Here is a 12,884-nt window from a genome sequence, read left to right on the forward strand (position 1 = left end):
AAATAAAAATACATGTAACCCATCTCAGTTTCAGAGCATTTACAAAAGCTGTATCTGAATACAGTCGGTCATAATCAGTGGTTCGGTCTACAAATAAAATAGAGAAATATACTAGTTTGTTATGTAGGATTACGAAACCTGTTAGGAAACACACCAAAAAACCATCCGAAACAAATATTGCACTTAATTATTCAAGAGTAAGTTTGCAAAATATTTTGATCCACAGCAAACTCTCGGAGAACGTAGTTTAGATATCATGTGAATTCAGCAGTATAAAACATATAGACGTTCGTACACAGATGGTTCATGTTCATGCGTTTCTATTTAAATAATAGTGAAGAGTACCAGAAATCATTTATCTTATAAGCAAATGAAATGCATAGAAGATAGCAGCGGAAACTATTCAAATTCACCACAGATAGACGCACAAGTGATACAATGTTTCTGCTTGCATTTCTGAATGAGGGCTCACCTGAGAAATAAACATATACAGTTTCAAGGTATTGCTAGAGTTCAATATGGCATCTTCCTCGGTCTAAATATTAACAGAAAAGGAAATATAGATGTTCAGAAAATGAATATATAGTTTGTGTCTGTATCATATCATAGCCGTCGCAATGGTACATATTATATATGTGGGTAACATCTGAAATCGGATATGGTTGTTCGTTAATTTCGAGTATTTATCTTCATTGATTTGCAACATCTACTCAGGTGTGTGATCCGGTAAATGATTGATTTCTAAGTGACGTTTGTTATATCTTATCTAAGATATGAATGAGTTGTATCTCCACGCAAATTCAGCGGAGGAAATCTTAAGGCTACAATCTAAACAGAAATTATTTTTAATTGCTTTTTATCTTCTATTTTTGCATAATCTCTATATCTTCTGCTTTATACCTAACATTAGATGCACTCTCATGTTCTCCCTTTTGTACTCTTTCATGACAATTCAATTTTGGTATTATGTCGGGCTTGTTTTGTTTTTCATGAATCTTGCCTCTCTCATAGTCATGTTGACAATATGCAGTCGATCGGAGTCTAGCAAGAGTGTCCATATTTCGTGGGGTTGTTTTTCGCTCCATGTTAATGAAAGTAGTCTCTCAAGCAGATGCTCTATGAAAACCTTCGTGTCGTCTTCACATTTAACCTGATGAGAATAAATAATTTCAAATGCGCTAGAATATGTATGTTGAAATTGAAATATGGTTTGAAAAAGCATTCTTTGTCGACCTTATACGAGTCGGAGTCCTCTCATCCGTTACCTTTTGATTGTATGTAAAAATGATCTACGATGCAGAGACCTGTTAGGTATAACTTAATCTTCTTTTTCTTCTTCTTCTTCTTCTTCTTTTTCTTCTTCTTCTTCTTCTTCTTATTATTATTATTATTATTATTATTATCACAACCATCTTCATAACCATACACCAATGCTTTTGGAAATAACATTGCATGTGTATATCTATCTGCGCGTATACCCATTGGGGTTAAGCGTGGTCCTGTTTTCACAACAGATCTCAACCAGCTTGCTGTTATTTTATTTTAGCATTTTCTGTCCTTGCAATGAGCAAGATATACGGGACCTTAATACGCTGTAATCGGTTGCTGTTTTGCCGGGCCTCACAATTGTTATTTTTTCTTCTTTTTTTCTTGGATTAAAAAGCCTTATTGTGTAAAATAAAACAAAAACAAGAGTAACAAGAAAAAACAATGAAACATTTTTTTTATACATTGCAATGCTTGAGGCCGACGATATCTGGTGACCTGTTTTGTCTATACAAAACACTGTGCTTACATTTGTACATGGATGGGTGCTTCATTCCATGGATATTAAATAATAGATTACGTTTACATTAGAATGCGTTATATTGGTTGTAGTTACTGTGTTTGCTAATTTGTCGCATGTTTTGGAGCACATAACCATACTCTAGCATAACAGACTAGATGTACATATATGTACAGAATATAATTGCTGTGGACGAAAAACAGACTGACAGATGTCCGTATAATCATTGTGTAAACTAAAAAAGGTGGGAGAAAGGTTGGAAGAGAAAACAATTTACAACAACATTTCAAGTTGAATTCTCAAGATTGCTGTTTATACAGTATCACATATTATAGTTACAAGCCACCCCCTATAAACATCCTAAACCAAAACAAGGCACAAAAGGACAAACCTCTTTAATTGCTGTAATGCCTTTGTTCAACAACTCATTCGATCCAGGTTTCTGCATTTAAAACATGTGATTGTATATGTTGACATTTATTTCACAAAGACTTATTATATGCTTACACGACCATCAATTCAGTGATGTACGTGATTCACCTTGTAGCACGTTACATTGGTCACTTAACCGCTGACATTCCTTGGTTGTTTATACTTGTGTAAAAATGTGCAGCTACGTTTCTTCTGTAAAAATTCCTACTTAAAGAAAACTTATGAAATAAAACCAACATGATAACATACACATCATCAATGGCGTAACGCGCGACTAAGTTTACCAAATGACTAGCGCTATTGTTTGTCTTGCCAATTATACTGTACAGTAAATATACGAATATGATGATACGTTAAGTTTCAACTTCAGGCGTTATTGGTTCTAACGTAAAGGAATATGTGTAACAGGATGAAGTTGATTTGGAATTCGACTTAGTAGACACTCTGAAATCTAATTTATAAATGAGAGTTGTATTTATAAGGCAATTGAATGAAGAATAAATATGACACCATACTCGTGCGCATAAACCCAACAATGGCTTTCGGAATGGTGTGCACCGTGCTAAAGAACTAACATAAGAAAATTATATCGTACTGTACTGGAACTAATCAAGACACGTAACTCCAGCGAGTAATCAATCAGAATCAACATATAACCAAAACATGACTGCTGTATGGATCTATCACCATGGATGATGAATGTTTAGAATTTACGCACACATATAATCAATGTTTCAATGTTTCAACTATCAATAAGAGCATGGGAGTATATAACGTTTACAAAAAATATCAGAAGATCTCTTCCACAAAGACGATATGCGTATTTCTGATAGTCACTCATAGTGATACTAAATTATTGATATCATTCGTATTGTGATGCTGAATATTGACAAACAAAATCAAACATGTATATGTCGTGTCGACCTGTTGACGACCATGAAATATATCCCGTTACACATCTCTTGTTAAATTGTCAAAGAGCCACAGCGTATGGCACACTCCTCCCAGTCTGCAGAAGGTTCCCAGAAGAGCCTCCGTAAAAGATGCAGATCCGTTGGTCCTGATGTTTCAGTCCCTCGCGTTTAATGCACTACAGTCCAACGACAGCAGCATACAGGTTACAGCTAAAAATATAATAATTGGGCCCAGGATATACGTTGTGAATTAGCACAGGACTTTGCTCTAAGACATACCACATCATTTAATTAGAACTACTGCACTCGAGTGTTATTATGATAGCATGGTTCATTCATGAACCTGTATCCCATAAGCAAAACCACGCTGAATATAATAACTCAAACATAACTCGCCATTCGCTGTATATAACGCATAATTGTATTAAATTGGCATGTTCAGCTTAAAAATGCTATCATGAAACATAGTATAGGATATCTGATAACATTGTGTTACATGACAAATGTCGGACTAACTATAAAGTTTAGGAAAAAGATACTGGAACATTCAATAAACCCATCAATAATGTCACATTACACGAATAACATAACAAATAATGTATTTTTATATTTCACAGGCCAGTTTATATCGTAAAGGTTGTTGGTATATGTATTTTTCAACAACCAGTAGATAACTGGTTTGGTTGGGCAGAGCCCACTGTAAGATAATTTACTAGAAAGTCTTTTTCGTTTATTCTTGAAGCCATCCGTGACGGTTATTTCTTTATGTATTTCTCTACATACAATAAATACCTGATTTGGTTGGGCAAACAGGCTGTAAAGTATTTTACTTTAAACCACTGCTTTGGTCAGGAGGCCATCTGTAAAGTGTACAGCCAGTAAGGGTACGTGAAAATGCTAGCCAGTAGTTTCCCGTGGGTCGACGGTTCTTCACGTTGTTTCCGGCTTCTTCATCCACATGTTATACTGACGGCCATGAATAGCCCCTCGTGTGCTGAAAAATGACGCTAAGTTCTACGACAACAACAACCACTATATAAGTCTCCTTGTTATGGTTAAATCAACGGCCAGAGAACTTAAGATAATCGTGCTTACCATTACAGGCACGATGCTAATGCAGCAATGTGTGAACTTTACACTGTATTTTGAAATAGATAATGACGAAAACAAAAACAAAAAAAATTAACACTGCCAGAGTTAACAAATCGCGAGCATGCATAATACATACGCATTAAGTACACAAAATTCCGTGCTAATACCTACCTTTACAATAAAAAAGTGAAGCAAAAAGTGAATTATCAATGCATGACTTTGCGTTAGAGACTTTCACATTAATAAAATACACAGTTAGATGCTGGTCCGTTTCAAGTACAAATTCCGTTTCGCAATGGTACATGTGAAAAGTTTTATTTCCCACACCAATGAAAATCACTCATTGCAGATCACGAGTAGATTTGCCCATGATGCAGCTATTTCCTGACAGCATAAACAAATGGTACCTCTTCCCTCTAGGTGCTGTAACAAAACTGTTTTTATTTCTGTGTTGGACGTATCTGTTCATTCAAAATACAAATGATTTATTCATTTCTGGCAACTTTATAATTCTGGCAATGATCAATTATCCAATAAGATCATTACAAACTCTTTCTTTGCGTGTACCACAAGAAACTATATTGATTTCCAAATTAAGATATTATATACTACACTTGGTGGGTTTCTCTGAGGTAGGCCTTGCTGAATTTGGCGAACAAGTATATTACTAGTCTAACATGCTCCGCCAAGATATGCGTGTACAAGAGAATATTGACAACGAAACTGAGTTCTCCATGCTTGCCTGCACGTATGCATGTTGTTGTTGTTGTTGTTCTAGGGTTTAACGCCATGTTTCAGCACAAGATAGGCTATACATTGCGGCCAGTATAACTGGTGGAAAACCCAGGGAAGATCCACCGACCCACGATAAGTTACTGGCAGGCTTTCCCACGTACCCACGCTAGCCGAGCCTTGAAGTCGAACCCACGCAGACAGATGAGATTGCTGTGATCCGGAACGGTGAGCATTTTAGACAATTAGGCCACTCGGGGCCCCACGTATGTATGTATGTATGTATGTATGTATGTATGTATGTATGTATGTATGTATTAGGTACAGTTCAATGGCTATTTATCACAGTGCTGGCTATATAGTGCAATATAAATTTACAAAAAACAGATATTGAAGAATACGGCATGAAGAGATTTAAATATTTCATGAAACAAAACACATATAAACTACAATCTGCCATCATACAAAATACGACATTTCTGTGAAAAATATTTGATCAATTTTACGATAATATACATAAAGCACATTGGCAAATCGGACAAAGACATGTAACTTCATATTCAAAAGTTATATTACATCGCACACACACACACACACACACACACACACACACACACATATATATATATATATATATATATATATATATATATATATATATATATATATATATATATATATATATATATATATATATATATATATATATATATATATATATATATAGGGAGACAAGATATTTCGTAGAGATAAAATGGTCCAGGTGTTCGACTGTTCAATCTTAACTTGGACTGTATAATTGTGAATGAACGTATCTAATGAGGTTGGTCTGACAACTATAACTGCTGCTACCACTACAATGTTTAAATACGTAAAATACAGTTTATACTAGTCAAATATTAAAATATGCTCTTTAAACACTGAAAGTCGTGGCCGAAATCTTCAGGTGAAATCACGTGTGAAAGTGATTAGTCAAGGCAAGCAAGGTAGAAATAGATTTCACTGCCACACGTCACAATTGACATATTGTTATTAGTACAATTCCAATAATTAGTTGTACTATTAAGCATGATATAAGATACCCACGAATTTTTTATAGTCGATATTGTGAGTAGGATAAATAACGCTAATCTGAACTTTCACTTTTACCGACACAAAATTTCACATAGTTATCAGAGGTTAGTTTATGGCTATCTATAACGAAATTTCTTGCAGACTATTGGCATAGAACCAGTTAGTGAACATCTTGATCTCATTCATAAGATATATTAAAATATGATGGTCTTTTATGAATATAAAATATCTTGCTGGCATTAGATTATTATACAGTGCTGCGTCTTTAATGAAATCGAAATTATCACTTTAAATGATAGCAAATAGTGTATATGTGTTTCCGATTTTCAACGCTCCGCTTCCCAGTACTACGATTAACCCAGATAATTGGCGTAAGCATAATCGACGCCTATATGTATAACTCTTGTATCTGAGGCATACTTACATATTCAAATTGTTCTTGCTACAGTAAATGCATTGGATAACTATTTTTAAACAATGGAATCAGTTTCGTTACCAATCTAAAGTTCAATAATTTTACGTGATGTAAGTTTTTTTCAGATCAATTTAATACTATAATTTGTAAAACTAACAGAGTAGTTTGTTATCGTTTCGTACGTGGATATTAGGGCTTTTCATAGTACAATAGAAAGGAACCCCATATAAATCTGAATCTAACAGATGTAAAAGAATGCAACATGTTCTACAAACGCCACATATCACGAGAACTTGTGACACCGATGTCAATTTGAGGACTTTGTGATCGGTCATATAATGGCATTTAAGAAGACAATTGCAATGACATAATTTGGTGGATATAATCATCAAAATGTAATTGATCTGAGCTGATTCAAACGATGTATTCTGTAAACTCGACATTATCTGCACAAATGGGTTCGATTACTTATCAAAGTATGTGGGATCAGAAATACTTGGATCAATATGCATATCGAGTCATATGGTATCAGGCTGACTGGGATCGATACACCGATCAATCTCAACTGAATCTGAAGGAATATTATCGAAATAGCTATAAGTTTCTACTATTTGCTAGGAACATGATCACTATTTGTATCACGTTCTATTGCATCTGAACAGACAGAAGCGGTATATTCATCATGTTCCCGGGGATGTGATGGAATTGAATCATCGTGTGAGCCATTGTCTCCTTTGTAATCTGGAGGAGTAGGATCAGTATATCCATCAAGTTCGAGATGATCTGAATGAACAGGATGTATGTATTCGTTCAATTCTATCGGATGTGACCATCTTGGATCGATATATTCATTGAATTTCGTAGGATCTGAAGGAATAGGATTAATATATCCTTCACTTTTTACAGAATCTGAACAGCTTGTGGCAATATCTATGGGATCTGAATTGAAAGAATGGGAGTATGCTTCCTGCTCTTCAGAATTGTGGTGTCTTGGGGTGTTGTTTGCAGCTTGATCGACGAACTCTCTGAGTTCCACATTAATATTGCTTTCAAGGTCAGTACAAAATTCTCCTCTTGCATTAGTCACGATTGTCCAGTAATGTTGCGATAAGGCTTCCTCTTGATTGCTTTCGCCTATATCAGAAGGTGCATTTATATTATTATTTGACACTCGGGCTGCTCGTGAGCTGAAATAGAAAACAATTTAAAAATTCTGATTGCAATCACATACAATAGTAACAAAATTGAAACGTGAAATCTTAATAAATGCTTTAGCAATAATTATTCTTCTCATAGTCATAAAAGTGCATGCATGGGTATAGATAAGAATTCAGTTATGACGTCAATAATTAACATGTATGATTTAAATAATTATTTCGAAACATGACTAAAAATGTACGCATATCAATGATTCATAATTTAGCATATTATTCTGTAATTAAAGCCATTATCAACTCATTCTATTATATGGAGATCAATCACGGTAGGAGATATAGTTCCTCATCTAAGTGATTCCCTAACTATGGCACAATTAGTAATAGTAAAACTATATATTGTGATTAAGCAACTATGATTTAAAAATCAATTTATTATACAACTGGAAGGTTTAGTTAATTTTCATCAACACAAGCTGAATCAGTAGTAAACGCTTTTGTTGTAACGCGTACGGATATTCTATATATCTCTCGTTCTCTAGCGTACACACACTGTGACAAATTGCTAAGCGTACTTATATCATCGTGGGGTGTAAACGTCCGAAATATATGTCCGTACCCCAAAGACAGATCTACGATCTATAAAAAGTAAACTTCTGATGTATAGGTTCCATAAGATAAATGAATGACACTTTCTTATGAATTTTTGAAAACATGGCATCCGTAAGCAATATCACTTCTTTGTTTTAATCCCTTTATTAACAACGTATATCATTTACTTAAAAGTATCCTAAGCTGAAATGAACAATATCATTAAGAAAGTTTGTTTTGTTGGCATTTTAATAATTAACACGTATTTCAATTTATAGTATGAATCACTTTTCCAGTTGACGTCTTTCATTCCCATATGACATTTAATCAATGGAACTGATGCATTTAAGGTAGGCTCGTAACCACGATCTGAAATTCAGAGAGAGAGTGATAGACAGACAGACAAAGACAGAGAGATATTCTGCATATTGGTGGACACTTTGCGGTATTTGAACTAAATCCTAAACTGAAACGTTTTAATTGACTCGAGGCAATTGGCTTTGTGTTTAAACATAATGATAAACAATATGCATGATTCCCGCAAGATAGCAATATTTACGTCGGATACCGCTTGAACGATCCAAAAGTCATTTGTATTACGTATGAAAATGATGAAGTTATTAAAAACACATTTCAAACACATAGACCGGTTGTTTCTGTTCTAGTCTGAGAAGTTAAGAAAATTTGAAAAACTAAAAGTGTATCTCTCCCTCTCCCTCCCTCTCTCTCTCTGTCTTTCTCTCTCTCTCTCTCTCTCTCTCCCACCCCTCTCTCTCTCTCTCTGTATATATATATATATATATATATATATATATATATATATATATATATATATGAATGTCTGTATGTACATGTTATAATCGTCCTTCAGAACATTTCAATTTTACTTTATGTAGAATGCAAATAATGGCATATACCATTGTATATAATTCTTCCTCAGACAGCAAACGACAATAAAAATAGCTCCAGTTCCTCCAATGACTGTAATAACGTATAGCAGGTAACGTATCGATGGAATGTCTGAAAGAGATTTTGTTTTTTTTAAAACCTATCACATATATATATATATATATATATATATATATATATATATATATATATATATATATATATATATATATATATATATATATTCGAGTTAATCACTAATGCTTAAATTAAGTGACAAGTTATTAGCGTGTCAGAAAAAAAGGCAGCGTACTTTCTCCCGTTTTTATGCCTTTGATAAAGATTTTATTTGATGTCACAGAATATATTACGTATATTAGAAAATACAAGATAAATAAATAGGTTGCATTTAGACCACGTCGTAGATATACACCGTGTCTTGATCATACACATATGATCAACATATTTTTATTTACAATATTGCGCAAGTAAGATTTTCTTATTTGTATCTAGAATTACAATCCATCATGTATGTTCGACCTATTTGCTTTATTCAAGTTTTAGTTCGACAAAGTAAGTTTAATGTTTTTCATATTTTAAACCAGTCTTCACTTCACATATTGATATATTATTTCTGCTGCATGGTGTTTTAATTAAATGGAATTATCATTATTCTTATTTAGTTTAGAAATTATTCTGAACAATAATTAGACTGCATATTGAGATGAAAAAATGAACTTTTTCATTTGGAACCTTTCTCGACGGAACTATATTTTACTTTTTTACATACAATAGCATTTTGTCCTTTTGTGCATAATTATTTCTGCAAATGCGTTTGAGTCCATTGATTTATGTCAACATATATGGGCAGACAATACTGTTTTACCTATGGTAGTAGCTTTTCTATCCTGGTCCTTGTCTATTGATGACGTTGTTTGACGAATGTCCACTGCAATGCACAGAGGAAATACATTATACGCATAAAATAAGAACGTTTCCGCCGTGTTTGTCTTTGATTGTTTACTCTTCTTTACTTTGAGACAGTTTAAGGAGCATGATATATGAAATGAAACCTTTTTTGTGAACAAGCGAGGTTTGAATCTACAACCATTTTAATGAGACCGATTCAGCTGGGATTTAAAAGTTATATATAGCTCATAAATGGTGTACATTGTCCGTGATTTGCATTTATGGATAGAAAAACATCCTTATGAAATGGTTGATTAGGCAATACTTTCTCCTCACATGGCAATATAACATTTTGTAATGCAATATGACAGGCACTTTTTTCCTCGATATATATATATATATATATATATATATATATATATATATATATATATATATATATATATATATATATATATATTGCATATGGAGTTGCACCATCTTAAATTGTCGATAATAAATCCTTTCTACATTTGTTGTTGAACCACACTGATTTGCTAAAAATAGAGCCATTTCTAGCGACGAAGGTACGCCGTCTTACTCTCTTATTCATATGTATGTTTATTATTGTGCATATTATTTTGTTACCTGCTTAAAATTGTAAATAGATTGTGTTTGTATACTCGTTTAATTTCATGTGTATCAATGTGTATGTGTGTGTGTGTGTGTGTGTGTGTGTGTGTGTGTGTGTGTGTGTGTATGTGTGTGTGTGTGTGTGTGTGTGTGTGTTTGGTTGACCCCTGAGAGGGATGTTGTTTTATGTATTGTTATTGTTAAAAGGGTTAAACGCCATTTTCCAGCACAAGATCGGCTTTAAATGGAGGCCAATATTAATGGTGCAGGAAGAACCCGAGTAAACCCCGGAATTAACCACCGACCAACGAGAAGCTACTGGCAAGCTTTCTAACGTACCCACATTGGCCGAACCAGAGACTCGAACCCACCGAGACAGAGGTGAGATGGCAGTGATCAGTAACGGTGAGCGCGTTAGACCACTCGGCCACGCTGGTTATCTTGCTTTGTTTTAAGTGTGTTATTTTCCCCCAGGCGTTGTCCAAACTTCGTGACGTTGTATAACGTATGCAATGGTTTTCTGCTGGCTACATTCCAATTGTACCTCTTTCGACTTAATTTAAATGCTTGGTTACTGTCTGTGTCAAATACAATAAATGAATATTATCGTGATTCGTCGCTTATTAATGCTAATATTTTGAAGACTTATGAAGATAACATATATTAATGTCACGCGAAATAAGTGATATCCTCGTTTAAAATTAAAATTTTCATATTAATATTAAATTGATATAACCTTCAATAATATGTTAGCTTGTATAATACACACACACACACACACACACACATATATATATATATATATATATATATATATATATATATATATATATATATATATATATATATATATATATATATATATATATATATATATATACACAAATATCTTCACATAAATCTCCTTACATAAAATAATTTTTCAATGCTGTCTCTTACCTGGCTTCTCCATTATATCAATTGACTCAGAGAGAGTAGAATTCATATTCATTGGATTTTTGGCATGGCATGTGAGACTACCATTTGATGTCACATTGACAATAGTCAGTTTTGCACCTTCCATAACTGTGTCTGTATATGAGAACGTCCATCTAAACAGACACGGTGGGAAGCAATCTGCAGAGCAGAATGCGGTCGTGGAACTAAATCGATACACTTCTGTTTTATTCTCGGAAGTATTTAAGACTACTTTGTCTGGGCCGTCTAAAAAGAAGGATAGATAATATATGTAGCATTTCCGACAAAATTACTTAAATTGCAAACATTAACCAAACAAATCATCAGTGATTACAATATATAGCAAATTGCTCACGGTTATGTCCTAGTACTTCTGTGTATCATTTTACTATGTCTGGTTTAGAAGGTAAAATAACTTTACAATTAATGTAAAACAATACAGAGAAGAAAAAAAAGCGTGAATATTAGTCAACTATCATCGATTAAATATTAATTCTAGGAAATATGTTTGCATGAAAAAACAAAGAGGCAATGATCCGTTGAAACGTTAAATACCTATACTACCTATTATGGGGCATTCCTCAATTCCGCATCCTCTCAAAAGTACAATAGTCCTCAAACTCTGAGAAAATGCTTGGGGAATAAACAGTATTGGTTTTGGATACAATCGTTGAAGTTTAAGCTATTGAGAAAGTTTGGTATACTGAACCGCGTGGCTTAAAGGACATATATAATGAAGTTAATATCAGTTATTGTTAAGCAGTATCAAGAAAACCATTAATATGACGTTCAGTAATTATAGGTTACTGCATCTGTATGGGAAAATATCAAAGAGTTTTTTGGCTAGAAATAGTGCACTGCCTTCGGACTGCAGTATATCTGTCCGATAAAAGGAGTTCATATTATCCCATACAAATGCAGTAACCTTTTTATTATATTCTCATTATTTATACTTCATAAGGCTTAATTATTTTTTAAAAAATACACTTCAAGAAACAAAGTAACTGAATGTACTCCGTATTCCAAACTAAATGCACAAGCGCATATTCATCATTACACAACAAAAACATTATTAATGCTCACATAACTCCGTCTCAGATAAATTTGAATTTAGTCGTGTGCTAGCACATTTCAGTTATTTTATTTGTGGATGAAGTATACCAACTGTTTGAACCATTTGAAAGTAGAGATGCCAAGGTTGACACTGTGGATGAATTTAGAGACTAAAAAAAACTTTCAACGAAGCAGGCGACTGAACGTAATATCAGAAAGGTGCAGCGATGGCTGTATGATAACTGCTTTGTAAACAAATCATGTACACCCACGTA

General features: G+C 33.7%; 1 protein-coding gene across 1 annotated transcript; it reads right to left on the reverse strand.

Moving 5' to 3' along the window:
- Positions 1-5,758: 5,758 nt before the first annotated feature.
- LOC149774269 (uncharacterized) lies at positions 5,759-11,792 on the reverse strand. Its single transcript, XM_089945582.1, has 4 exons — positions 11,539-11,792; positions 9,965-10,027; positions 9,108-9,210; positions 5,759-7,632 (listed from the first exon to the last, which is right to left on the reverse strand). Exons 1-4 carry the CDS (start codon positions 11,660-11,662, stop codon positions 7,053-7,055), a joined length of 870 nt encoding a protein of 289 aa, XP_089801708.1. The 5' UTR covers positions 11,663-11,792; the 3' UTR covers positions 5,759-7,052.
- Between the last annotated feature and the right edge of the window lie 1,092 nt (positions 11,793-12,884).

Source organism: Sinohyriopsis cumingii, unplaced genomic scaffold, assembly GCF_028554795.1.
Source record: "Sinohyriopsis cumingii isolate HCF-2022 unplaced genomic scaffold, ASM2855479v2 utg000360l, whole genome shotgun sequence".
NCBI classification, from domain to species: Eukaryota; Metazoa; Mollusca; class Bivalvia; order Unionida; family Unionidae; genus Sinohyriopsis; species Sinohyriopsis cumingii.

Bases quoted from the DNA above. Each gene is read 5' to 3' on its own strand.
- LOC149774269 (XM_089945582.1), bottom strand. From the start codon at position 11,662: ATGGAAGGTGCAAAACTGACTATTGTCAATGTGACATCAAATGGTAGT. The intron at 9,211-9,964 runs GTAAAACAGTAT...AATCTCTTTCAG, and splicing joins TAGAAAAGCTACTACCATAG to ACATTCCATCGATACGTTAC. The intron at 7,633-9,107 runs GTATATGCCATT...TTTCTATTTCAG, and splicing joins AGGAAGAATTATATACAATG to CTCACGAGCAGCCCGAGTGT.